The sequence below is a fragment of the Grampus griseus genome (genome assembly GCF_964374135.1).
Source record: "Grampus griseus genome assembly, chromosome: 2".
Classification (NCBI taxonomy): domain Eukaryota; kingdom Metazoa; phylum Chordata; class Mammalia; order Artiodactyla; family Delphinidae; genus Grampus; species Grampus griseus.
Window position 1 is genome coordinate 138,847,163 of NC_139018.1, and position 27,264 is coordinate 138,874,426.

The window sequence follows — 27,264 nt, forward strand, 5'->3', positions numbered from 1 at the left end:
CTTTTGGGAGGCAGTTCGGTGGTACTATGAAATTTTAAATGCACACAGTTCTTGGTTTTATTTCTCATTCTCTAGCCCCCCTCCGTTTTTCCCTCATCACTGGGTAGTCAAGGCCTGGCTTCTTTATAGCATAGCACCAGACTTCCAAGGAGGTATTATACAAGCAGAAGCTGCCAGGCTTCTGAAGGGCCAGGCCCAGATCTGCACAGCAGGCCTCCCACCACGTCCAGCAGACCGGACAAGTCACAGGCCAGCCTAGATCCATAGGGGTGGGGTAGGGGAGGTAGGAATCTAGCTCCTGACGGGAAGAATGGCTTGTGGGGGCAGGAATAGGTGGAATTATTTGGCGGCTCTATTTTCAGACAAACTACCCCATAGGTAGTTAGAGTAAAACATATTCCTCCATGTACCACTTCAGCAACATCTCTTAAATGTTTCCAGGGACTTCCCTGGTGGCGCAGTGGTTAAGAATCTGCCTGCCAATGCAGGGGATGCAGGTTCGAGGCCTGGTCCGGGAAGATCCCACATGCCACGGAGCAACTAAGCCCGTGCGCCACAACTACTAAACCTGCGCTCTGGAGCCCGTGAGCCACAACTACTGAGCCCACATGCTACAGCTACTGAAGCCTGCACGCCTAGAGCCCGTGCTCCGCAACAAGAGAAGCCACCACAGTGAGAAGCCTGCGCACCGCAACGAAGAGCAGCCCACACTCACCGCAACCAGAGAAAGCCTGCACACAGCAACGAAGACCCAAGGCAGCCCAAAATAAATAAATTTTAAAAATTAAATATTTCCATATTTATATAAATTTCAAAATATTCTGTTGTTTTGGTCCAGATTCCTTCCCTGAACTGAACCACGTGAGTGGGCACCTATTCTGGTTTTTACTTTCTTTTTTTTTTTTTTTTTTTTTTTGCGGTACGTGGGCCTCTCACTGCTGCGGCCTCTCCCGTTGCGGAGCACAGGCTCCGGACGCACAGGCTCAGCGGCCATGGCTCGCGGGCCCAGCCGCTTCGCAGCATGTGGGATCTTCCTGGACCAGGGCACGAACCCATGTCCCCTGCATCAGCAGGTGGACTCTCAACCACTGTGCCACCAAGGAAGCCCTGGTTTTTACTTTCTTAATGTTTTTCCTATGATCTGTGGATCAGTTATGAAGACAAACAAAAACACAATAAAGCTCCACCACAGTAAATGCTATGCAAAAACTCAATCTTGTAAGCCCTGGTGTTGGGTTACTGTGATGTTAATTAAAAAGTGTTTTATCAGTAGGTGGTATTGTCATAAAATTATAGACAGTGAAACTTCCACTGTGTACAACTGACCTTACACTGAACTGAGAAAGTCCCAGGCAGTCACCTGTCCACACACCATGCACGCACGCATGCACACACACAGGAACAGCTTGAGAATTTCATCCCAGCCCAGTCTGAGAATGGTGCTGAGTAGCCTGGAAGGAGAACAACAGCCAAACACCAATGATGCCACAGCCAAGTTCACATCATCCTGATGCATATGATTTTTTAAGCATATCTTTGTCTTTTCAGATTTACTAAGTGGGTCTGTATTCTGTTCATCCTCGAGTCCTCCCTACGTGCTTCGTGTGTTTCGAGTGCCCTGAGGATAGACACAAAGGAGAATGAGCCCAGGCCCTGCAGGTGGCAGGGAGGAGTGTGCTTGAAAAAGGTGTATTTTAATCAAGCCTCGTGGGTGCTAGGGTGTGCAGGGTGCTTTTCCAGGGGGCACAGAGGCAGGGAGCTTCCCAAAAAACCTGATTGGAAGTGACTCTTGAGTGGACGGTGGTTCAGGTTTTTTGGAACTTAGGCAAAAGAGGTAAGCAGGCACCAAGGTGGCACCTCCTAAGCCGAGCTACTAGGACTCAAGCAATAGAGGGCCGTGGCCAGGTTTGTGTGTTAGTTATCCCTCCACTGGTGGGGGGATGCCAGAGTCGATGGCAGCAAGACTAGAGGCTGAGAGGCCACTTGGGGGGCAATTGCCAAGATTCAGAGGCGGTGACAGGACCTTGAATCTGGAGCATGGCATCAGGATTGATCACCTGTGTCATGATTATACAGGAAATCTGAGTAGCCAAAAGGAAATTTTATGCTTTTGTCATCTTTTCTATGATTATATTATATTCTAAATGAGATCAGAGGATAAGTAGATGAAATTTAACCCATTCTTCTGACATTTTTAACCTCAGCACATTTCTGTTTTTAATTTGTATCGTAAACAAAATTTTCTCCGAACTTCTCCTCCAGGAACAATCAGAAGTTTGGTTTCTTGGACCACTCCCCTCCCCGTATGCACAGTTTATTGTCCAACTTAGTAGTCTGAAACCCTTTATAAATTCGGTTATCTAAATCTTGTATAGTATTCAGCTGTCCTATTGACATTATTTTATAAGCTTGCTTTTTGTTACTGTCATAATCCACTTATCTCTTAAAAATGCCTTTGCCTGCTTTCTAAAGGCCGTGGTCTCTGCACTGAGATTTGCACCTGTGGTTGATGCTGGCAAGTGGTTTCATGTCCATAGGTCTTAAAAATACTCTTCCTTGGGCTTCCCTGGTGGCGCAGTGGTTGAGAGTCCGCCTGCCGACGCAGGGGACGTGGGTTCATGCCCCGGACCGGGAAGATCCCACATGCCGCGGAGCGGCTGGGCCCATGAGCCATGGCCGCTGGGCCTGCGCGTCCGGAGCCTGTGCTCCTCAACGGGAGAGGCCACAACAGTGAGAGGCCCGCGTACCGCAAAAAAAAAAAAAAACTCTTCCTTCTCCTCCCTGCCCCCAGAGAGGAAGCTTATCTGGGAACTGGCTTGCTTAAGGTGATGACTTCCCTTCTCTTAAATTTGTGTAGATTTAATGAATTGCCAAAAACAGAGAGTAAATCTGGTTTAATTTAAGAAGAGGGTCTGGGATCATCTGGTCTGATAGAAATGATAGGCACAAATTGGCAAGCAGGTTAAGGTAAATTCTTAATAAAATGTTCACCACTGTGATACACTACAGAGGTGAAGGATTGATGTCATTACCATTTTATATTATGTCTCTAGTTTAATACAGAACACAAATCCTGCTCACGCATCAAGCTTGGGCTCAAAGCTGAAGAAGAGAAACCAATAGCAGTTTCAGTAAATGGGATCATCTTGCCCTGTGGTTGTGAACTATAATCATTTCTTAATTGTAACTTGGAACACCTTGTTTTCCCAGTGATTAACTAGTTTGTGATTTTTGCACTTCCTACCAAGGACCAGAGTCACTGTGTTTTCACGAAGGACAGTTGTTAGGGTGGTATCATGCCTTGCTTATGCTAACAAGACTTTATCCTTCATTAATCCAACAAATATTTACATTGCTCTGCCCTTCTAGCACATTCTCCAGAGCATACAATGTGCCCCCCAGCACACACACACACACACACACACACACACACACACACACACATGGACAAGGCACTTAACAGACTCTTAGGAGGCTTTGCAGCCCTTCCCAGTTTAACAAGGTAGCAGGTTTGGTTCATGGGGTAACCCCCGCAGCTGTGGCCTGCCTTATTGGGGGAAGGCAAAGAAGTGAACATTTAGTTTGCATAGGTGCCGTGCTAGCTATTTTATATACAGTAGCTCATTTGATAATGAGGCTAACCCTGTCAAGTAGCATGTGTTCAAAATGTATTAGTTGCTTTCTTTCTATTCTACATTATGGAAATAACCCGTGTTGAATTAATTTATTATGGCAATAACCCGTGTTGAATTAATTAACACCTTAAATTTGAAGTCCTGTCTATATAAGCATGCCCTGGTTGATTTCTAAAGCTAATCTGATGCGTTAAGTGGGAAAAGGAGATAAATCATGGCATGGGTATAAGGTTTAAAAAATCTCATATTTGTGCTTAGTGAACAGAATTTGTCAGGAAAAAAAAAAGAGGTTGAAAAGCTCTTGCTCCAAAGTTTTTTTAGAGCATTATTCAAGGAGTGTGGGAAAATTGACCTCTCCTCTCCTTCTTTCTTAGATATATTCCACCTTTGATCTGGGGGAAAAGTGGACACATCCAAACAGCCTTGTATGGGAAGATGGGAAGGGTGAGGTCACCACACCCGTATGGGCACCGGAAGTTCATCACCATGTCTGACGGAGCCACTTCGACCTTTGACCTCTTCGAGCCCTTGGCTGAGCACTGTGTGGGAGGTAAGCAAGTTTAGGTCATATGATTGGGCCATCACTCAGGGAAGGGGAACTAGTCCGTGAGGGAGCCTCAATATAAATGCTCGAGCCATTGATACTTACCATCGCATTCAGGGTCCTGTAGGAAGTCTGCTGAGGTGCATCACTTAGGAGCAACTGGCAAGGACTGGCTCCAGCGTGTGCTTGCCGGGCGTCCTGTAGGGCTCTTCAGAAAGCATTGTTGAACACAGTTTTTTAGTCCTTTTGTGAAATAGAAAAGCTTGGTATAAGAACTTGGAGCCCAGGACCAGGCCTTTGGTTTGATGACAGCAACAGAAGCTGGACCATTTTAAGTGCTTTATGTATGCTATTATCTCATTTAATCCTCACAACAACCCTGAGAAGTCAGTGCCTTATTATCCCTACTTTACTGATGAGGAAACTGAAGCTGAGAGATGCAGTGTAGCTGGTCTTGTTTGTTGGACAACAGCAGATAACAAAGGCTCTCATATACCCTCTGCTTAGGTTTCCAGAGGTCTGGGACACCTATATCTCAGAAACAACCACGGTTTCTACTGGTGATAAAACTCTCATTGCTCTGTGCAGACTGCACAATAAACATTCATAAAAAGCTTCACAATGAGGACTTCTGAGGAAGTGGAGTTAGATGGCTGCATCCTTTGAATGCTGTTACTACTGGAAGAGGACATGTCTTTTGAGTTCTGTAGTATTCAAAGGCACCTAGTTTTTTACAGGAACTCAGTCAATATTTAGGGGTAAATTCCAGTAAATGTAATATAGCTCTCAGTTATTTAAAGCACTTAGAACCTCTGAGTAGCTAGTGACAACTTAGCTTATGTTCCCTCTGTCTGGAATGCTTGTCCCAGACCTTCACACAATTGCCTCTTTGTCATTTAGCTCTCAGCCCCGATGTCACCTCAGAGGGATGGTCCCTGACTCCTCTAACTAGTGTTTCCTTCCCAGGAAATCCATCACACCTTCCTGCTCTAGTTCTTCATGGTACCTGCCACTCTCTGAGCTTATTTGCATAGTTGTTTATCATCTGTCTGCTAGAATGTAGGAATCCCCAGAGTCGAATAAACAGTCACAGAAGTGAATAAATGAATAGATTAGGAGTTCACATTGTGTTTCTAAGCCTTGTAGCTGATCTTTCAAATATTTATTTCTCTACCATTTAAAAAAGTTAAATATTTTTTCCCTTGCTTCTAATGCTCTGACTTCTTCTACTATTAAAGTACAAAATTTAAGCAATTTAATTTAACCTGCTCTTCTAGGACTGAGGTGGAAAGTTGAAAAGGACGAAACTGATTCTTTTTTGTGATTGTCTGTGTCTTTCTATCACCCCTGTGCCCAGAAAGGATTGATGAGGGTGGTTCTGGAAGGCAGAAATGCTTCCAGGAAACGCTCTAAGAAAAGCAGCCGTTTTTCCTTTTTAGTGATTTCTTCCTGACAACAAAAGGAATAAATACTCACTCATAGAAAATGTAGATAATGTAGAAACATTTAAAAAAAAGAAAAGAATCATCTGTAATCCTACACCCAGCATACCACTGTTAGCGTTTTGTTCCATTTACCTTCGGTTCTATGCAAAGTTTTTCTAAAATTTAAATTACTACACATTATATTATAAATTATAATATAAATATTTCCCCATATAGTTAAAAGTCTAAAAGTCTTCAATAACAAAAGTCTAACAATTGCTTAATAGTCTCCAATGTGGTCATACCATAATTTAATCATTCTGGTTTTGGGCATTTAGCTTGCTTATAATTTTGTTGCTCTCAAATAATCCTTTGATAAGCATCCTTACTCATAAAATTTAAGGCAAGATTCCAAGAATTGGAATTACAAGGTCAAGGTTTAGAAAAACTTTTAAGTTTCTTTATGCATATTGCGTACGAATTTTAAAATTGTTCTTAACTTTCAGAAGGAAAATTTGTGATTAGATTTAATAACCCAAACACCACTTTTCTTTTAAAGAAAAACACATATTCATATTTTTAAGTAGGTAGTTCATGCTCATGATAGAATATTCAAAATGTACTAAAGGATATACAGTAAAAGTGTAAGTCTCTCTCCCACCCTAACAGTGGTCCCCACTGTTAGGATTCTTGTGTTTGATTCCAGAGCTAGTTGATGCGTTTATAAACATAGATGTCTTTTCCCCCCAACAAATAGTAGCATATCATAACCCTTTTCTGCACCTTGCTTTTTCCACTTAATACATATTAGAGAGCTTGCCATATCAGTGTATGTAAAGATGTCTCATTATTTTTAAGGGCTACATAATATTTCATCGTTCGGATATGCAAAAATTTATTTAAGCAGACCCCTATTTCTGGACATTTATGTTATATTCGGTCTTTTGCTATTACAATCTATACTGTAGATATATTGTTTTGTGTATGTACAATGTATCTGTAAGATAAATACCTGAGAGTAAAATTGCTGGATCAAAGAGGTCTAAACAAACACTGCTTTTTATTTTTTCATTCATTCATTCATACAGAATTTCATATAGAAATTAAGAGTAGTGCTTGGAAACTTGTATAAGAATTTGACAGAGTGATTTTATATCCATTGACTCTAATAATTAAAAAATTGAGATTTGAATCTTTTTCATTTCATTTTTCTAGTAGTTAATTTTGATTATATTTTATTTTTCAAAAGCATCTGTCCATAATGGATTGGAACTTTTAAAAACTGACCCTTCACCACAAATAATTTGAGAAACACTGCTATAGAGAGTTCCAGCTAGAGGGAAAGATATTCTTTCCCAGAGAAATGAGTGACAAGATGCATGTTAAATTCTCTCCTACTGTTGGCTAAGCCAATGAAGTGTAGTTGTGACCATTTATCATGTCACTATTTATTGGCTATCTCGGAATCTCCTCCTCCACCACATAGATGATGTTACCATGGTCATCTGCCCTGGAATTGCCAATCACAGTGAGAAGCAGTACATCCGCACCTTCGTTGACTACGCCCAGAAAAATGGCTATCGGTGTGCCGTGCTGAACCACCTGGGCGCCTTGCCCAACATTGAACTGACCTCGCCACGCATGTTCACCTACGGTAAGCTTGGGGCACAGCCAAGTGCAGAACCCCTTATTTCTTTTCCTACTCCAAGTGTGCTGCTACTTCTGCTTCTGCCTTACTTTTCTAAGTTTAGAATTTGTGCCCATCTGAAAGAGCTGGTGGGGCACACAATTGTAACAGCAGCCCATGTGTACTGGGCATTTGAGAAGCCATGCCTCACATCAGCCTCTCAGCTGGGCACTGGAACAACCCCTATCTCAGCCAATCTCAGAGGCAGAAACTAAAGCTCACAGGGGAAGGTCTTGCACAGCGCCCCCTGCTGGTAAGTTAATGCCCTTCATCACTATGTCCTCCTGATGCTCATTCCTCAGGACTCTTGTGAGTGGCAGGACAGCGCTGTGATGAGGCATGTGGATGTTAGTGGGAAGGGAGTCTAGCACATTAACAACTCAGTGGGTTTCAGGCTGCTTGAGGACGGGAATTGGATCTCATATTTAGACACATGCTTCTTGAGTTTCATCGAAGTCCTTTGTTAGGTAAGGCTCTGTGTTCTGGACCGCTCGTTCTTAAATCTTATTTAACTCTCCCTTCAGATTAACTGAACACACATAAATAATAAACATTAAAATATGTGTCTGTATATGTACCAACATTTGTGCTGTTTATAACCACATCAATTATAAGGTGTTTTCATGGGAAACAAATGAAAATTACATTTATAATCTCACCATAACTAATTTTCTCTTTCTTCATCCTCCCATTCTTTTATCTGTGTGCACATAGTTTTTATTTAGATGCAGTCATAGTGTGTATATCTATGGTAACTTAATTTAAATAACTTTATATTCACTAACATAAAGATGCATAGTCATTATATTTAATCTTTTTAAAGAGCCACATTGCTGTGATTACCCTGTTATAGTTTATTTAACCATTCCTCTTTGTAGCCATTTAGGTTATTTAAAGTTTTTCAGCATTTTAAATAATGATGCTATAAATATTTTTTCATAGAACTTTTTTCTTCTCTTTAGTGTCTTCTTGGGAGTAAATTTCCAGGAGTAGAATTTCAGAGTCAGCATTTTTTATGCACGTCTTGTACATATTGTCAGATTGTCCTCCAGTAATATTGCTCCAGTTTTTTCCACCCTTGGTGGCATGTGAGGGTGGGTAAGGAAGCGTGAGCGGGGGCACCTGCTCTGTGCCACGCTGGGGGCTCCCATCCGACTGCTCCTCCGTGTGCACTCCCACCTAAAGACACCCATTTTACAGCCTCCCTTCTGTTCAACAGTTTGGTCAGTAGCTTGAAGATACAGGTGAAGCTCCAGATTTACACGTAACACAGGCACATGGGGAGTAGTGAGTAAGTGAGAGACAGGTTTGGATCAAAAGGCAGAAACAGGCAGTATCTAACAAAAATGAAAACAATGGAGAACAATTATAAGGTCCTGTACTTAGATATACAAATTCGGGTGCACAAGTAGAGGATGGGGAAGTGTGGCTTGGCCGCAGGGTCTGGGACGGGAGTGCTACCTAACAGCACGAAGTGCCAACAAGACAAGAAATGCCAGCGAGAACACTTAACATGTGCCCAGCACAGCACCGCCGTTTCCCATGGACGTGATCTCTTCCATCTCCACAGCAGCCCTTGAGGCAGTGAGTGAAATTGTGATGGAGAGACTGAAGCACAGAGAGTTTAAGTAATTCGGGCAGGGAGAGAACCCGTAAGTGGAAGAGCCAAGATAAGAACCTGAATCTTGCCGCCCTGGCCTCCAGAATCCCAGGAGAGGAGCTAGGCCTGTGCAGTCCAGGCCCCCGCCCCTCAGAGTGCTGAGCTATAGAGACAGGAGTCTAGACTGGGGGGCACTCACACACAAGTCGAGGAGTCTGGTGGCTAAAGGAGCAGAGACGAGTCGGCTCAGTGTGGGACGTGGTCACAGAGAGGCTACCCAGCCCTGCCACTGGCCAGCTGTGTTACCTTGAATTTGCTTAACCTCAGTTCCAGGTTCTTCAACTGCAAAGTGGGGGTTACAGTTTTACAATTAAATATGGGTCACTAAGGACTTAGCAGGCAATTGAGTGCCTAACATATAGTATCCACTTATGAAATGTTCGACTTATTCAAATACTTGAAGATCCTATAACGCTAGTGAAAGATTAGCAGTGCTCTGTGTGGCCCAGATACATAAGACGTGTTCTGCAGGGGAAGATGGGAATATCAATAATAATTACAATACAGTATGATGAGTGCACCAGTTGAGAGTGTCTGGTGGGCGCGCAGCAGCAGGGTGGAGAATCCAGCCTGTCTCCATAGGCAAGGGTCACGCGTGGAAGGAAGGGTCCTCCCAGAAAAAGCATTTGAACTGGGTCCTCAAGGTGAGGAGGGGTTGGAGCTCAAAAATAGAGAGCAGCTGCCTTTTAAGAGAGTGGCACATCTGGGCTGGCAAGCAGAATTTGAGAAAGGAAAATCCGTGGGGTGAAGTGAGTCCATCTAGGGTGAGCTCAGCACCCACATCTTTCATAGTAATTTAACTTACCCTTTTTGTTGTTGTCACCGTTTGTTTCATCAGAATTTTAGAAATAAATTCCTATAGTTTATTTTAGTAGTTTTCCAGAAAGACAGGTACCTAAAGATATGGATGATTTTTCTAGCTGTGCTATTTAGTTCTTTTGTTTATCAGTACATCTTTTAACTGTTGAGGTGCATTGTTTAACCATCGGTTAGTAAGGTCAAACAAATGTGACCTGAGGTCAAAAATCCAGAACTTAAGGCACTTGAAATCCAAACAAAAAAGTCTCTGGGGACGTCCCTGGTGGTGCAGTGGTTGAGAGTCCGCCTCGATGCAGGGGACACGGGTTCGTGCCCCGGTCCGGGAAGATCCCACATGCCGCGGAGCGGCTGGGCCTGTGAGCCATGGCCGCTGAGCCTGCGTGTCTGGAGCCTGTGCTCCGCAACGGGAGAGGCCACAACAGTGAGAGGCCCGCGTACCGCAAAAAAAAAAAAAAAAAAAGTCTTTGGTAGCTTAGAGAAGGTGTTAGTACTTCCTTAAGTGCTATTAATATGACTTTAGTTTAAAAGAATGGGTTTTTAAAGAATGAAATTTTGCTGTTTGCAACAACACAGGTGGACTTGGAGGGCATTATGCTAAGTGAAATAGAGACAGAGAAAGACAAGAAAATAGAAAGAAATAGAGACAGAGAAAGACAAGTAGTGTATGATATCACTTATATGTGGAATCTAAAAAATACAACAAACTAGTGAATATAACAAAAAGGAAGCAGATACACAGACATAGAGAACAAACTAGTGGTTACCAGTGGGGAGAGGGAATGGGGGAGGGGCAATATAGGGGATTAAGAGATAGAAACCTCTTATTTTGTACCTTAGGTATAAAATAAGCTATAAAGGGGAATTCCCTGGTGGTCCAGGAGTCCAAGGACGAGGGTTCAATCCCTGGTTGGGGAACTAAGATCCCACAGGCCGTGCAACACGACCGAAAAAAAAAAAAAAAAAGCTACAAGGATATATTGTACAACATGGAGTATTTTCAAATATTTTATAAATATAAGTGGAGTATAACCTTTAAAAATTATAAATCACTATATCGTACATTTGTAATTTATATAATATTATATATCAACTATACTGCAATTTAAAAAAATAAAAGAATGGGTTTTTAATAAACGGTTCCCTGGACTGGTGAATAAGGAGCAATCCTTCAACAAAGCTGGCCTGATACATTAGAGCAAAGCCTATGTTTGTTACTTTTCACTGGTAAAGTGAGGCAGCTCAACTGTTAACAAGCTAGAACTGAAAAATCTTCATCACACTTAGTCCTGTATTGACTAGTTGCCTATTTATGGACTTTCTATACTTCAGTATAAATATATTTGTCGACTTTTATTTCTACACCTACTATCATTCATTTTTAATTACTGTTGCTTTGTGATATGGCCTAATATCTGATAGGATTCACCCTGACCCATTGCTTCTTCAGCGTGTGCGTTTGTCTCTCTGCGTGTTTATTTTTTCAGTTGAACTTTAGAATTACTTTGTCAAGTTCTGTGTTGAGTTTCTGTACCAGTCAAGATGGACTCGATTATGCTGTGGAAACAACCCTCAAATCTCACTGGTTTAAAAACAAAGATTTATGTCTTCCTCACATGACAAATCCATCCTGGCTTGGCCGGGGGTGTCCTATGTCCCATCACCATCCTCACTCAAGCACCCAGGCTCATGGAGCAGCCCCCATCTGGAGCATTACCCGTAGAGGTCACAATTTATTGGCCAAAGCACATTACATGGTCAAATCTAACTTCAGTCGGGTGGGGGAGGTGTGTTGTTCCCAGAGAGGGAAAGTAGATTTTGGTGAACTCTAGCACACTGTATCACAATTTTTGAATAGAAATTTTATTGTATAAATTAACTTGGAAAAGTTCGTTGTTACAGTGTTTTCTTATCCAGGAATGTGGAACTTCCCTTCAAGTCTTCCTTTATTTCTCCCATAAAGAACTTCTAGTTCAGTGGTTATCAACATTAGAATTCCCCTGGGGAACTTCTGAAAGATACCAAGGCCAGGGGCCAGCCCCCAGGAGTGTAAGGTTCCCCCCGCCCCAGGCTGAGAGCCACAGATGTAGGTCTTACACATTCTTTGTTTCCTCTTCAGTTTTTTTCTTTTACCTTTTTATTACAGAAATGTTCAAAATATAGAAAAGTAGAGAGAATAGTAAAATGAACTCAGAATAAACCCCTCTGTACCCATCACTCAACCTCAACAAGTACTCAGCTTCTGGCCAATCTTATTTCATCCATAAACCACACCTTTCCTGCATCCCCCTTCCAAGATTGTTTTGGAGCAAGTCCCAGACAGCCTATCATCTCATCTGTGACTGTTTCAATGTGGTGCTAAGGTACATGGACTCTCTGTAAACTGTTTTAGTTTGCTAGGGCTACCAAAGCAAAATACCATAGCCTGGGTGGCTTAAATTAAAGAAATGTATTTTCTCACAGTTCTGGAGTCTAGAAGTCTAAGTTCAAACTGTTGGCAGGTTTGCAAAGGCTTCTTTCCTTGGTTTATAGATGGCTGTCTCTCTGTGTGTCCATGTCTGTGTCTCTGTCTGTGTCCTAATCTCCTTTTCTTTCTTTTTTTTGGTCAAATATCCATACCATTTGTTTTGTTTTGTTTTTGAAATTTATTTATTTATTTATTTTTGGCTGCGTTGGGTCTTTGTTGCTGCACGCGGGCTTTTCTCTAGTTGCAGGGAGTGAGGGATACTCTTAATTGCGGTGCGCAGGCTTCTCATTGCAGTGGCTTCTCTTGTTGCGGAGCATAGCCTCTAGGCGTGTGGGCTCCAATAGCTGTGGCTCGCAGGCTGTAAAGCACAGGCTCAGTAGTTGTGGCGCACAGGCTTAGTTGCTCTGCAGCATCTGGGATCTTCCCAGACCAGGGCTCGAACCCGTGTCCCCTGCATTGGCAGGTGGATTCTTAACCACTGCAGCACCAGGAAAGCCCTAATCTCCTTTTCTTATAAGGACACCAATTATATTGGGTTAGGGCCCACCCTAATGACCCCATTTTAACTTAATTACCTCTCTAGAAGCCCTGTCTCCAAATACAGTCACATTCTGAGGTACTGGGGCTTAGGACTTCTACATATGAATTTGGAGAGGACACAATTCAGTCCATAACATAAACATAGCACAGTACCATCATCACACCTAAAACTTTAACAGTATTCCTTCATAGCAGTTCAGTTTCCCCAGTAACTTCTTTCTTTGTTATTTTCCTTTTTAATTACAGTTTGCTCAATTCAGGATCTAAATCAGGTCCCATATATTACAGTTGTCTCAAAGGTTTCTTAAGCCTCTTTTAAATCTCCTTCCCTTCACTTTTTTATTTTCTTTTTTTTGGCTGTGTTGGGTCTTCGTTGCTGCGTGCGGGCTTTCTCTAGTTGCGGCAAGTGGGGGCTACTCTTTGTTGCGGTGCACGGGCTTCTCATCGTGGTGGCTTCTCTTGTTGTGGAGTACAGGCTCTAGGTGCACGGGTTTCAGTAGCTGCAGCACGCGGGCCCTAGAGCACATGGGCTCCAGTAGTTATGGCTCACGGGCTCTAGAGCGCAGGCTCAGTAATTGTGGCGCACGGGCTTAGTTGCTCCACAGCATGTGGGATCTTCCCGGACCAGGGCTCGAACATGTGTCCCCTGCATTGGCAGGCGGATTCTTAACCACTGTGCCACCAGGGAAGTCCCTCCTTCCCTTCACTTTTAATAGACCCAGTCAAGTCAGCCTCTTACATGTGGGGTAACTGGATGTGACATGAAGGGGGTCCAGATCCCTGGGACATGGCACAACCCATCCAGAACATACGTGGGCACCAGGCATGGCCTGAGGGGCCTGCTGACCTCAGGTCTGCCCAAGTTCTGTGTGGAGGGCCCTTCTCTTGTCTCACCAGGTTTCACCTTGTCATGCAGGACTCAACCAAGATGGCACCTTCTTAGAGAACCCTTCCAAGACTCCCCTCGCCCCCAGTCATTCTCTGTCTAATCCCCCTCTTCACATTCTTCAAGGCACGTATGGTTTGATGAAATGTTGTATTTGTTTACATGTTTATTTCCTGTCTCTCCATCCCCAATTCCCCTCCACAAGTGCCCGGGGTCTTTGTGCTCCTGTTCTAGCCCCACAGGGCCTCGAACCCTGCTTGGCCCATAGAAAGTGCTCACTAGGTCGGTGTTGCCTGAATGAGGACTGAGAGGAAGGGTGCGAAATGACAGTTTGTGGATGGAAGGTGATGTTGTGCAGACTAGCATGCCTCAAACAGGTGTGCCTTATGGTTGTATGACCTGTCCTTATGTAAACCGTGTCGCTCTGGAGCAGGTGGCAGGCCTTCCAGTCACTGTGATACTCTTGGGGCCTTTGGAAACTGTGACCTTGACCAGAGCAAACTAAAGAGGGCATGAGCATGAAGCCCTCATTCTTCATTTCCTGTTTCCCCCCCCCACACACACACACCTCTCTTTCTGAGAAAATTGCAAAAGACCTTTTCCTGCTTATCAAACTAACTCTGTTCTAAACCACGTAAGCACTAATCCCTTGTTATTGGGCATCTTTGCTGATGTGATTAGAAATTGTTGAAAATAGATCTCTTGAACAGAAGAATTTCCTAAATGGATAACCTTACATTCTTGTGACTTAGAATCACATGAATCCTTAGTTCTGCCTTTGAAAGATAAATTCATTAAGGAAAATCCTGCATGACAGCAGTTACCATTTATCTCACACTAACAGTGCCAGGCATGTGCTGAGCATGCACGGATATTACTTCCCTTGATCCTCCTGATGCCTCAGAGGTAGGCGTTAGTTTCCTCACTTCCCAGGCTCAGGGAGGTTAAGTACCTTGCCTGGGGTCACACAACCAGTAAGTGGTAGGACCAGCATTCAAACTGCGTGATTCTTAACTTCAACTCAGTACCACCTCTGCCGTAGTGTTCATTTCCTATTTATGATATTGCTTATTAGAATAAAGGGGAGCAGGGAGATAGTTGAGCATTAAAAAGATTTGTCCCCACTATGGTGGTAGTGGTCATTACTGTTTTTATTAGTAGCTGTCGCTTACATTGTACTTGTTGTGTGCCAGGCACTGTTCTAAGTACTTTATAGGATGTATTAAATCAGTCATCCCCCTTTTACAGATGAAGAAACTGAGGCCCGGCAAGGTTGAGTAACTTGCACATACTGTATAGCACAGGGAACTCTACTCAATACTCTGTAATGACCTAGATGGAAAGAGAATCTAAAAAAGAGTGGATATGTGTGTATGTATAACTGATTCACTTTGCTGTGTACACCTGAAACTAACACAACATTGTAAATCAACTATACTACAATAAAAATTTTTTTTAAAAAAAGGTTGAGTAACTTGCTCCAGATCACAAAGCTGATGAGTGGGTGATCCAGGTTTCCATCCCAGGCAGTCTAGTCCTGGAGTCCATGCTTTTGAACAACTTCATAGCCTTTCCATGTAAGGGACTGCATCCTGCTGATACTTCTAAGGAGTAACGAAATAGTTCCCAGTCGGATACATTTTAGGTTTAAGGCAAAAGAGCAGCCAGGAGCTTCTCAGAGCCACAGAAACAGGCCTGTTGGGTTTGGGCTCTGGTTTTTGTTTATCTCACATCCTACAGATATTCATGAGGCCAGACCCTGTGATGAGAATACAGGTGGGAATTCAAGTCCCTGCTTTCCGGAAGCTCCCATTCTAGTGAAGAACAGCTCACCATCGAGGGAAGGGGGGGAAATAGTCCCAATCAGTCTGCACTTACTGGCTGGGCTTGTCCAAAAAGAATATTTACCAACAGCAGCCTATTTAAGGACAGGGGCCATATTTTAATATTCAATTTTTATATTATGTTCTTGTTAATCTCCTGCATATAGCGTATCACTTAGAGTTGCTCAGGGAATGCCTGCATAAGGAAAAGGCAGTGTTTTAGAGTCAAACAGATGGGAATTTGAATTCCGCAGTTGGGGAAGTTAGCATTAATATAAAAGTACACAGCATGAGGCCCAGCAAATACCAGTAAATGCCAATGATTATTGTCTTTATTAGTCTTTCACTCTTACTTTGTGTTTTCTGTGAGCCCACTTAGAGGAGAAAAGGTGAAAGTTTACTTGAACAATTAAATGGCCTAGCCTCTATGTCGGCTTCAAACAGTTGACTGCCTGTGAACTGTCATAAGGGCCAATTTGAGAAGCAGTGCTTGTTGAGCATAAATTTCTGTTTTGAGCTTGGTCTGAGTTATGACTCTTTTTACAGGTATGGCAAGGCCCCGGTGGTTATTTTGAAGGGTTCAGTGCTTGCTTTCCAGCTTCATAACCTTCAGTACTGGCTCCTTGCCAAATCTGGTGGGCCCAGGCTGAGGGTGGGGGGGGTGGTCACACACCTCCAGCTCAATGTTACTGGCTTCTATATTCAAAATCAGTACTGGAAAGTTGTTTTTATTGTAGTACATGTTTATTAGCTATATTTTAACTTTCTAAAAATTATTTTCATTCTTTAAAAAATTTCCATACCACTTGCCTCAGAATAGTTCATAGATTTTTTTTTTTTAACCAGCAGATATTAAAGATTTCCCTTTTGATGAGTTACATGACATTATCTGATCTGACCAAAGACAAAATGTGAAACTGTTAGGATGACTAGTAGAACCCACAAGGGTAGAATTTATCAGTCTTTTAAATTTCTTATTTAAGTACGATACTTTGCTGGAACAGACCGGCGGTCCATAACCCTATCTTCTGGATGAGATCAATGAATAACACTTGAAAATGAAGGAAAGCATAGAAGTCTTGAAGATTTTTTTGAAGTGTATTTATCATACAGGGCCTAATCTTTAATTGGAACACTGCAGTAGTGAACAATTGACTTAACTAATTTTTTACCTAGGCAGTGTTAGGAATATGAGTAATGTTGTCAGTGATGCTGCAGGGGACCAGTAAATTCAGGAAATATTCTGCTCCATCTTTATCTTTGGCTAAATGCCTTATCCCAGCAGTCCAGTATTCATATTCAGAGCAAAGTAGAGTTGGATCAAGTCCACCAGCCAAGGAAACGAACTAAAAACCAGAATGATCCAGTTGTGGTTATTCTGACCTCCATTTCTAAGACTGACCGTGATGTCTTATGACCAGAAAGTTAAGAGCCAAGTTAAGAGCCAAGTGACAAAGGGTCTATGAGTTTGATCTTGATTAGAGGAAAAATTTAAGATTTTTAAAAAGTCTTTTCTATATCAGATGAAAGGAATAAAAATAATAACCTTGCATTGGTGACTCAGTCAATAAGGTGACTGAGTCCCTTAGAATCATGAACCTCCTAAGAACTTAGGACCGAACGCCAACCTAGGACATTTTGACATTGAAAATGGTCTCAAACGATTTAAATTGCCTTTTCCTGTGAGTTTAAACAGTGAAGTGGGCTCTTCCCTTATTTCTAAACATCTGGCTTTCTTACATTAGACTTCAAGCTGAGAAGAGGTACATGAAATCACAGCATCATCTTCTGTTGCTTGGAGGAGGAGCTCATTAATGTCCAATTGGGTTTAATACAGGATTTTTTTTTTAACTGTCTTTTGGAACCTCAATGTAAGATCAGAAAATTTTGCCTTGCTTAGGGGATAGCATTTCCATCTTAGAAGGGAGGGAAGCCCTGTACCTGGGATCACCATATAATTTAGCAACCTAACTGGGTCACTTATGAGAGTGAAAAAGGACCTTACTAACAACTGCATCAGAATAACAGACAAACTCCAGGACTCTCTCAGGCAAACTAAGGTGTATGGTCACTCTGCTATACAGCATGCTGTAGAGGTCACCCACATGATCCAAGGCATTTTGCCACAAAGAGTTGCAGACAGTGATTTTTAAGAAACTTCTACTTTGTTAGAAGTAGAAGTAACTGCTCAATCTAGCTGAAGATATTTGATTAGATCATGAACATAAATGTTTCTGTAAGCTTTTCATGTCTACCATTTTAATTGATGCAGACTCCATTTTAGTTTTTTTTTTGAATTTTATTTTATTTATTTTTTATACAGCAGGTTCTTATTAGCTATGTATTTTATACATATTAGTGTAGATATGTCAATCCCAATCTCCCAATTCATCCCACCACCACTGCCCCCAACCGCCACTTTCCCCCCTTAGTGTCCATACTTTGTTCTCTACATCTGTGATGCAGACTACATTTTGAATCGTATTCATGATTCCAGATGACAGCCAGGAACTGTGTTGCCTCTGCAACAGTCGAGTGTTATAATGGCAGAAGGACACTGTGGGAAGGGAGGAGGGGGGGAGGTGGGTGAAGAGAGAGGGAGAATGGGGAAGCGAAGGTAGTGAATTTGCAGAAGTTCAAGCATCTTAGTAAAACATCTGACAAGACCATCTGCTGAGAGTCATTGAGCTTGGAGAGGGTGCCCAGGGAGGGGCCCAGAGTTTAGGGACATGTTGGGGAGTAATACTGTGAGCAGAACTGTGGAGGAGCCTCGACAGGTCTGTGCTTTCTGGATGAGATCTGAATATTTAACCTTCAGACAGAAGAGGGCAGTTTTCAGCATCCTGTACCCCGGGAAACAAAGCCAACAGCACTCATTTGCGAAAATCTTTGTTTCAGAGTTAAAGACAAGGCAAATTCATATGGTGGGCAAAGAAGGCTCTCACTTTATTTCCACAGCTGTTTTCTTCCCGAGTGAGTCAGCTTTGCAGCAGCTTGCCCACAGCTCTAGGAAATGACTCACACACCTTCACTATGAAAATGCTAGGGGCTGCTAGGCCGCCAACAGTCTGCCAGTGAGCCATGTTGTTAGCTGACCACTCTCTTGCATTAAATTTAGTGGGAAGGACATTTAGGTTCTTCTTTCCCGTCCCCTGCTCAGTCACGCTGGCTGATACTGTGTGCTTTCATGCCGCATGATTCAAACTTCCTTCTTACCGAGCTCCATCAATGGCACGCCCACCATGTGCCTGGTGTGGAGGATACAGAGATGACTCAAAGTCTCCATCCACAAGGAAGACCACGTCTCTGGGTCCTTGTATTTGAGCTGACTGAGTCATGTTAGTGCCATTTTGGGGGAAATGGCTTTTGAAATAGATGGTACAAGAAAAAGGTCTCTCCTGTCCTCGGCAGTTTGCTTTTCCAACATAGGCCTGTGGTACTCATCTGTCTAAGGCCATGTTAGTGCCTCCTATTTCGTCATCTTAAAAAGCTGCAGCAAGGGCTTCCATGGTGGCGCAGTGGTTGAGAGTCCGCCTGCCGATGCAGGGGACACGGGTTCGTGCCCCGGTCCGGGAAGATCCCACATGCTGCGGAGCAGCTGGGCCCGTGAGCCATGGCCGCTGAGCCTGTGCGCCCGGAGCCTGTGCTCCGCAACGGGAGAGGCCAAAAGAAACAGAAAATTGAAGATTTTACCCACCTTTCCTATCAACTCAGACAGGGGTTCCCAAAGTGTGTTCCCTGGACCAACATTGCCTGGGAACTTGCTAGAAATGAAAATTCTCATCCCACGCAGACCTCCTGAATCAAAGATTCTGGAGGTGGGACCTAGCAATCTGTGTCTTAATGAGCCCTCTGTTTAAACCCCACCCCTAGAGTTTCTGATTCAGTAGGTGGCGTGAGGCATAAGAACTTGCATTTTGAACAATTCCCAGGCAATGCTAATGCCGCTGGGCCAGGGACCACACTTTGAGAACCGCTGGGCTAGCGCATTTTTCTTGCAGTAATATTTAACCTCAGTGCAGCTTTTTTGATCCACTCTACAAGAACGATTACCAGAAAGCAGTTGTGTGTATTTAGGGCTTTAAAGATTGTTTTTGTTAGGAGTTTGATGGACCCGGTAGAGCTGCCCTGTTGGGTTGAGCAGGGGTTCACCCACTACAGAAACCTGACTTTGAGGAAATATTTGGAAAGCAGCTACCAGGGCAACAGCCCTGCTTCAGAAGCTTCCAAAAGGCAGGGCAGTGCCTCCGTGTGGGCAGGTTGCTTACTGCAAGTGGAAAGGGACGTCTGAAGAGGCTGGTCCAGAGACCAAGTGGGAGTATGCCTTAAAGAATGCTTTCTCCTATTAGTCTGAGCCAAAGGGATCCTTGTTCGCTAGAACAGTGGTTCTCAGCCCTGGTTGCACTTTGGAGTCCCCTGTAGATCTCATAAAAGAACACCCATGCCCGGGTCCTACCCTCAGATAGTCTGATTTAATTAGTTTGGGGAGGGCCCAGGCATTAGTATTTGTTGTTGTTTTACAAGATCCTCAGGTAGTTCTAATGTGCAGTCAGATCACAGAACACTGCTTTGGAGAAAAATCTAGAAATCTAGATTGGCCTTTTCAAGGGTTAAGCTACAATCCCTTGTTTAAATGATTTTTTTAAATTGTGGTAAAATACACAAAAATTTACCATTTTCATCATTTTTAAATGTACAGTTCAGTAGTGTTAAGTACATTCACATTGTTGTGCAGTCAATCTCCAGAACACTTCTCATCTTGCAAAATTAAAACTCCATACCCGTTAAACAACAACTCCCCATTCCCCCTCCCTCCAGCCCCTAGCAACCACCATTCTACTTTCTGTCTCTGTGAATTTGACTACTCCTGGTACTTCGTGTAAGTGGAATCCGACAGTATTTGTCTTTTTGTGTCTGGCTTTTTTCACTTGGCATAATGTCCTCAAGATTCATCCATTTTGCAACATGTGTCATAATTTCCTTCCTTTTTAAGACTGAATAATATTCCATTGTATACATGTACCACATTTGGTTTATCCATTCATCTGTTGATGGACACTTGGGTTGCTTCCACCTTTTGGCTGTTGTGAATAAAAACTGCTATGAACATGGGTGTACTTAAATAATATTTTTAAAAGAGAAGAGAAGTAACAGTTATAATAATAGTTAACATTGAATACTTACTATGCCCTGGTCTAAGCCTTTTACCTACATCACTTTACTCAGTCCTGCAAACCAACTCTGTAAGGTATTCACCATTATTACCTCCATTTTACAGATGCAGAAACAGACCCAGAATGGTTTGGTAACTTGCCCAAGGTATTTTCCAAAGTTCCCTCAGGATAAAAATCATTTGGAGTATTTGTTAAAAGTACCCATTGCCAGACCCCATGCTGTATCTGTGGACTCTGAGCCTCCAGCAGGGAGCCCAGAGGTATAGATTTTCCTTGTACCCCAGGATTTGCTTGTCATCATTGGGAAGTTGAGAGCATTGGGGGCCACTAAAGGGGCCTACCCTAAACAGTGTGACCACAGAGCTCTTTCACTCAGCCATGGGGCCAGACTGCCTCATTAATGCTGTGTTTTTAAGGCCTCTTATGGCCTAAGAGAGGTGAACAAATGTCTCTAACAGGAGTTCTGAATTCTTTATATGTTGCATGCCTGAGCAGCCGTGATATCAGCTGAGTGTGTTTGAAGACTCCCCCCTCTTTTACATCACATCTCCCCATTTTAAACCTAGCGTTTCCCAGAGATATAACATTCCTTCTATTGCTACCTTTTTAAAAAGAGAAACTTGGATAAATAACCTAGGTTGGGACAAAAGTCTGGCGTTTCAGATTCCTAAGTTAAGAGTCAGGGTTCCCTCTGAACCAGCTTTTCCTTGCTCCAGGAGGCTGTCACCAGGACCCATCCATCAGAGGCCTTCAGAATCCACTCAATTCATCAGCTATTTATTGAAGGGCTGCAAGGTGCACCACCCTCTGCTGGGTGCAGGAGGGAGAAAAATAGGAGACTTGATCTCTTATATCTCAATGGAGAGAGAGACGTACTTCCTTTTCAGGGTGACGCCTGGGTCTTTCCATGTTGGGAGGGAGCAGCTCTTGGCCCCCAGTTTTTCCCCTAGTCTTAAGCATCTTTTGCCACCTTCCAAGCCTCAGGAGCTCTGAACACCTTCAAATTGCAATCGTTAGTCAAAATCTGGGGGATCTTGTCTGGAAAGAGGCGCGAGGGGGCCTCTGGGAGTGTCAGGAATATTTTCCGTCTTGATCTGCACAGTGGTTGCATGGGTGTAAATGCGTAGATTCATCGATTGTGCACTTTCCCGGGTGTATGTTACACCTCACTAAAAATAAAAATAAAAAAGAAGGCAGCTTTATGTGTATTGTTACACAATGGCTTCCGAAACATATTGTTAAAAAAAAAAAAAACAGTGCTAAGCAATATGTATGCTGCCATTGGTTTTGTTTTGTTTTGTTTTGTTTTGTTTTTGCGGTACGCGGGCCTCTCACTGTTGTGGCCTCTCCCATTGTGGAGCACAGGCTCCGGACGCGCAGGCTCAGCGGCCATGGCTCAGGGGCCCAGCCGCTCCGCGGCATGTGGGATCTTCCCGGACCGGGGCACGAACCCGTGTCCCCTGCATCGGCAGGCGGACTCTCAACCACTGTGCCACCAGGGAAGCCCTGCCATTGGTATTTTTAAAAAGAGTATAGGAAAGTACCTTTTACCACATCTTTTATGTCATTTGAATTTTGTACCATGTGCATGAATAACTAACTCAAAAAAAAACACATTTAATGCAGATTCCTGGGCCTGGCCACCATCTTACTGAATAAGCCTCTTTAGGGGTGAAACCCAGGAATGCCCGTTTCTAACACCCTCTCCAGGTGATTCTTTGTGCCCCATGGGCTGAGAACCCCTGCATGGGGTTGTGCTGGCCTTCCACTGTTAAGAGGAAGACAGATCCAAGGGGGAGCTTGTCCCGGCTCAGAAGGTCGTGTCCCTCAGGGTTTGTGGGTTAGAAGAGGAGCCGTTCAACTCTCTTAGGAATGTCCAGCCCTCTGAGCTGGCTTTGGTAAGCAGGAAGATGTGGAAGAAGTCTGTTTTCATTTTTTTTTTTCAACGAACAAAATCCATACCATCTTCATGCTGGTCTGTCTCGTACATGCCTCTTGGCAAAGTCCCTCACTTTCCCTGTTAGGTTTTATTTTAAGTTGTCTCCCTGCTGAGTCTGGGGCTGGGCCTTAGAAGGATGTGATGAACCCCTTCATTTGTATGGCCACTAACCTTCTCCTCTTCGCAAAGCTGCTGAGACATAACATGACTTCACCAACTTCCCAAGGGGACACCAGTTGACATCATCCCTCCTGGGCAGACTGGGCCCAAACACCCTCTCCGTTCAGAAGTCTCCTCTGTATGTTTCTGAATGGGTCTGTCTCCCACGGCACCTGTCCCTATGTCACCAAGAACATTTTATCCTAATCCCACAGAGCATCTTGGCCGTCCCTCTGGACTAAAGTTTGTCTCTCCTTCCCTTCCCCACATTGACAAGGCAGTCCTGTAAATAACATCCACTTGGTACTTTTCTTAACACCATGAATCATTGTACATGTGGGTGTAACATCCTATTTTGTAGCCTAAGAATCTAACCCCAAAGAGTATTGCTCTTGCTTTTGTTTACCTGTGTGTGCAAACACAGATGCTCATGTACACCCTGAATATCTGTTTTAATTTCCATGAGTATCCAGATAGGTTTCTTACAACCCATCTTTAAAGGAGCATTGTACAAGCGTTTGATACATGGTCCCTTCCCTCATGGGCACTACTAATGTCGTGTTTCCTCTAATACTGAGGGGCATCTGGGAACTTCGCTGCAGGCAGCCAAAGAGAAGTCTGCCTGTCTGGCTGAATGTATGTGTGTCTCTCTCTCTCTCTACACACACACACACACACACACACACTCCTATACAGTCATCCCTCAGTATCCTCAGGGGATTGGTTTCAGGATCCCCACGGATACCAAGGTCCACAGATGCTCAAGTCCTATATATAAAATGGCATAATATTTGCGTATAACCTATGCACATCCTCCTGTATACTTTAAAACATCTCTAGATTACTTATAATACCTAATACAATGTAAATGCTATGTAAATAGTTGCTGGTGCACGGCAGATTCAAGTTTTGCTTTTTGGAACTTTCTGGGATTTTTTTTCTGAATATTTTCAATCTGTATTCGGTTGAATCCACGGATGCAGAACCAGCAGATACAGAGGGCTGGCTGCGTACGTATATATTTCTCTCTCTCTCTCTATTAGAGTCTTAACACCCACTTAGTAACCTTCCAGCTCACATTTTCTCCAATCTTTGTTGCACCTGAAATGACCAAGTCATCTTACCTCTCTGCCCATAGGCTGCACCTGGGAATTTGGAGCCATGGTAAACTACATCAAGAAGACATATCCCCTGACCCAGCTGGTGGTCGTGGGCTTTAGCCTGGGCGGTAACATCGTGTGTAAATACTTGGGAGAGACCCAGGCCAACCAAGAAAAGGTTCTGTGCTGCGTCAGCGTGTGCCAGGGCTACAGTGCACTGAGGTGAGTGATCCCGGCCACATGCTCCCAGTTCTTTCTGCCGTTGGTCCTCCAGTTGGCACTCGTTTATTGAGATGCCCCAGTGCACAGGACATTGGTCCATGAAGAGCAGGGGAAATGCTGGGGCAGACTGAGCAGAAGTTTCTGGGTCTTGGATTCACCTTGTTTTGCTTCCACATCGTACACTGGATTTGTCTTATCAGACCCCTTAAGCCTGGGATATGCAGCTCTATTTTGGGATCAGATCTGTAATTGAATAAGCCAAAGCCCCCCTTAATAGCTGCTGTTCCCCTTTGGAGTCTCTGTGAGACGACTTAACTCTGTTCTTGCTCCAGGAGTTTTGTAGAACTGTGGGTTTATGAAAACAGAGGAGACTTGGTGAACCAGGGTCTGAGAACTGGGCCTTATGACCCCAGATTCCTCCTGTCTACCAAAGAATTGAGTCTCAGGTGGCATCTGGAAGGGGTCTTTAGAAACCATTTAATCCATGCCCTCACTGTCAAATAGTCATCTCTCTCAGGCATCCCAGAATCACACACAAGAGATGACCTACTGGGTAAAGGTTTACCTCTCCCCTTAGTCTCCCAACAACAGAACCCTGAAGGAGGAGTCCTAGGAGGGCATTATCGTCTGCTCTGACCTCCCACCAGATCAGTGTTGTCCTAGATCACTCCAGAGTCACCACACACACACATTCACACACACATACACACACACTCATACACACCACACTCACACACACATCTTTCCAGACTCTTTAAATGCATTCATATTTTTTCCTGTACTCACTGCTCATGATAATGTCTTTTGTATTACCAGTGGGTATGACCAGTTTATTAAAGAACTCTTGAAATCCAAAATCACACAAAAAAAGTAAAAACAAACAAAAAGCTCCCTGATTGATCCAGTCTAATGCCAAAGAGTCCTTATAGTTAATAAATGAATCCTTCCTTTTTGCCTCACCTATATCTCTCCTGGTGTAGTTTAAACCTATCTTGTCATTTTCTAATGGATAAGGGGCTACGTTATTTCTAAAAATATCTGTTACTGGAATGTGAAGTCAACACATCCAAAGGGCAAATGCAAGCTCGGAATTCAGCCTCTGCCTGAGCCTTAAAGCTGGCCAAAACGGAGAATTTAAATGTACCCAAAAATAGACATGAAAGACATCCCTGCTGGAACCTTCCCTGAGTTCCAGCGCCAGGGCCTAGGTTCCGGTTGTCCTCACCTGCAATATGCAGATGACGGTAATAATAAATGGTACCTACCCCATGGCGCCATTGTGAGGGTCAAATGAGTTAATGGGCATGAACTACTTGCAACAGTGCCAGGCATGTAGAAAGTTAAGTCAGTAACTGTTAATTATCATCGTTATTCATTGTAAAAGAAGTGGACTAGATCAGTGGATGACAAAGACCAATCTAGTGAACTAGCGACTGCCTCACTTCATTAAGAATCACTTGGAGGATCGTGTTAGAAATAAACTCATTTTCTTGGGCCCCAGCCCTGGAGATCCTGATTCATGCATCTGCGTCACAGGGCCGGGAATCTGCGTTTGGACACATTTCACAGGTGACTCCTGAGATTTAGCCACGTTTAGCCGTCATTGGGCCTGGGGACCTCAGCGGTCTCTCCAGCTCTAATATTGCAGGACTAGGTTAGTCCCCTCGTCCTCCTGATGGGAATCCTCCCCTTCACTCCTCTCTATACTCTGGTGAGCCAGGACATGTTCCTTTATTTTGGCTTGGCTAAAAATATTCAACTCCCAATTCATAGCCATTATGTAACCAGAGTTAACCGAAGTCCCATCCTGCCCAGTGACTGGAATATTAGAGCAATGAGCAAAGGGCCCGCCACAGCATCCGAGGGAGGGAGCAGGGCCTGGCAGGAGGCCCTTGTCACCTGGCAAGTGGTCCCGTTTTTGGCAAGGCTTCTAGCATCTGTAAAAATCAGAATCGCTGAAGTCCCCTCCTAAACCAAGTGCTGTCAAATTACTGTGAACACTGCCTTTGTGTTCAGAGAGCCCTGGATTTGACAAGCAGGAGGATGTAGAACAAGTTTGTTTTCATTTTTTTTCCAACGCGCAGACTCTTCAGCAACAGCCTGATTTCATTTTGCTGCAACAGCGCCATCTGCTGCTGGCCAAGCACACGACTCACGCGTTTGCCGATTCACGGTGTTCAAACTAAGGCAAAGGTTTAAGCTAGGAAACTGACCAACATCTGTGAGGTGCTGAACATTTTGCAGGCGTGGTCTACACCACTTCTCTTTGAGACCTCAAAGATCTTGATACTCATAATCACTGTCACATCAGCCTCCTGCAAAGAGGAGAGAAACAGGCAACTTTATCCTCTAGAGCACAGAGAACTAATGCTAAGGCTAAGATCCTGTGGCCCTACACACAGGAACTGGCAGCAGGTCAAGGAGACACCATCGCCTATGTGCACCCCCAACATTTTAATGAGTTCAGGTCCCCCCAACAGTTTAATGAGATCTACTTGCTAAATGACAGTGGCTTACTTTAAACCAGCATAACCTTTTTTTTCCTGCCAAGGCTTGAGGGCAATGAGCCTTTTCAGCACTGGGATGATGGCAGCCATGCTTCCTATATGCCAAGGTGGAGCGGGGAGGGCTCGTCTGCCTCTGCAGGGGCCACACAGGAGTTCATGCTTCCGGTAAATTCCTCCTTGTTGAGTCTACACAACCGCTTGTCAGTGATCCATCCCCTCCCTCTGGCTTCTCGTCCCTATAGCGCACCTCCCCACTAGCCAGAGCCAGTTCTAGGCTCAGAAGCCAGCGCCTGCTTGCTGTAGTTAGAGCAGACTAGCTGCTGCTAAACTAGCTCACCTTTGATGAGGTGCTGAACCAGTGAAGGAGGGAAACAGATGTGCCAAAACTACATGATATCCAGCTGACTTAACATGTTGCCTCAGGATAAAGAGCAGCCAACTAACTAGCCCTGGAAATGTGTGTGGTCAGACTCAGCCTAACTCTCTGGTTTAATTAATCGTTTGAAGCTGTCATGAAGACCTTCATTATAAATGCATCCAGTGAATAGCAACCAGACAGAAATGCAAGAGGGAGAAGTAGTGATGCCTAAAGATTACCCGTGATTAATTCATTCATTGATTCTTTGATTCATTCAGCAAGACACCCTTCTAGGTAATAGGACACAACTGTGAACAAGGCCA

The 27,264-nt window shown here is 43.8% G+C and overlaps 1 protein-coding gene across 2 annotated transcripts in view; it reads left to right on the top strand.

Moving 5' to 3' along the window:
- Positions 1 to 27,264, top strand: part of ABHD2 (abhydrolase domain containing 2, acylglycerol lipase) — a 107,559-nt gene that overhangs the window by 58,067 nt on the left and 22,228 nt on the right. For both annotated transcript variants that reach the window (XM_082648204.1, XM_082648205.1), the window contains 3 exons: positions 4,010 to 4,185; positions 7,090 to 7,257; positions 23,893 to 24,076. In XM_082648204.1, coding sequence (XP_082504330.1) covers positions 4,010 to 4,185; positions 7,090 to 7,257; positions 23,893 to 24,076 — 528 coding nt within the window. The remainder of the gene's footprint in view (positions 1 to 4,009; positions 4,186 to 7,089; positions 7,258 to 23,892; positions 24,077 to 27,264) is intronic.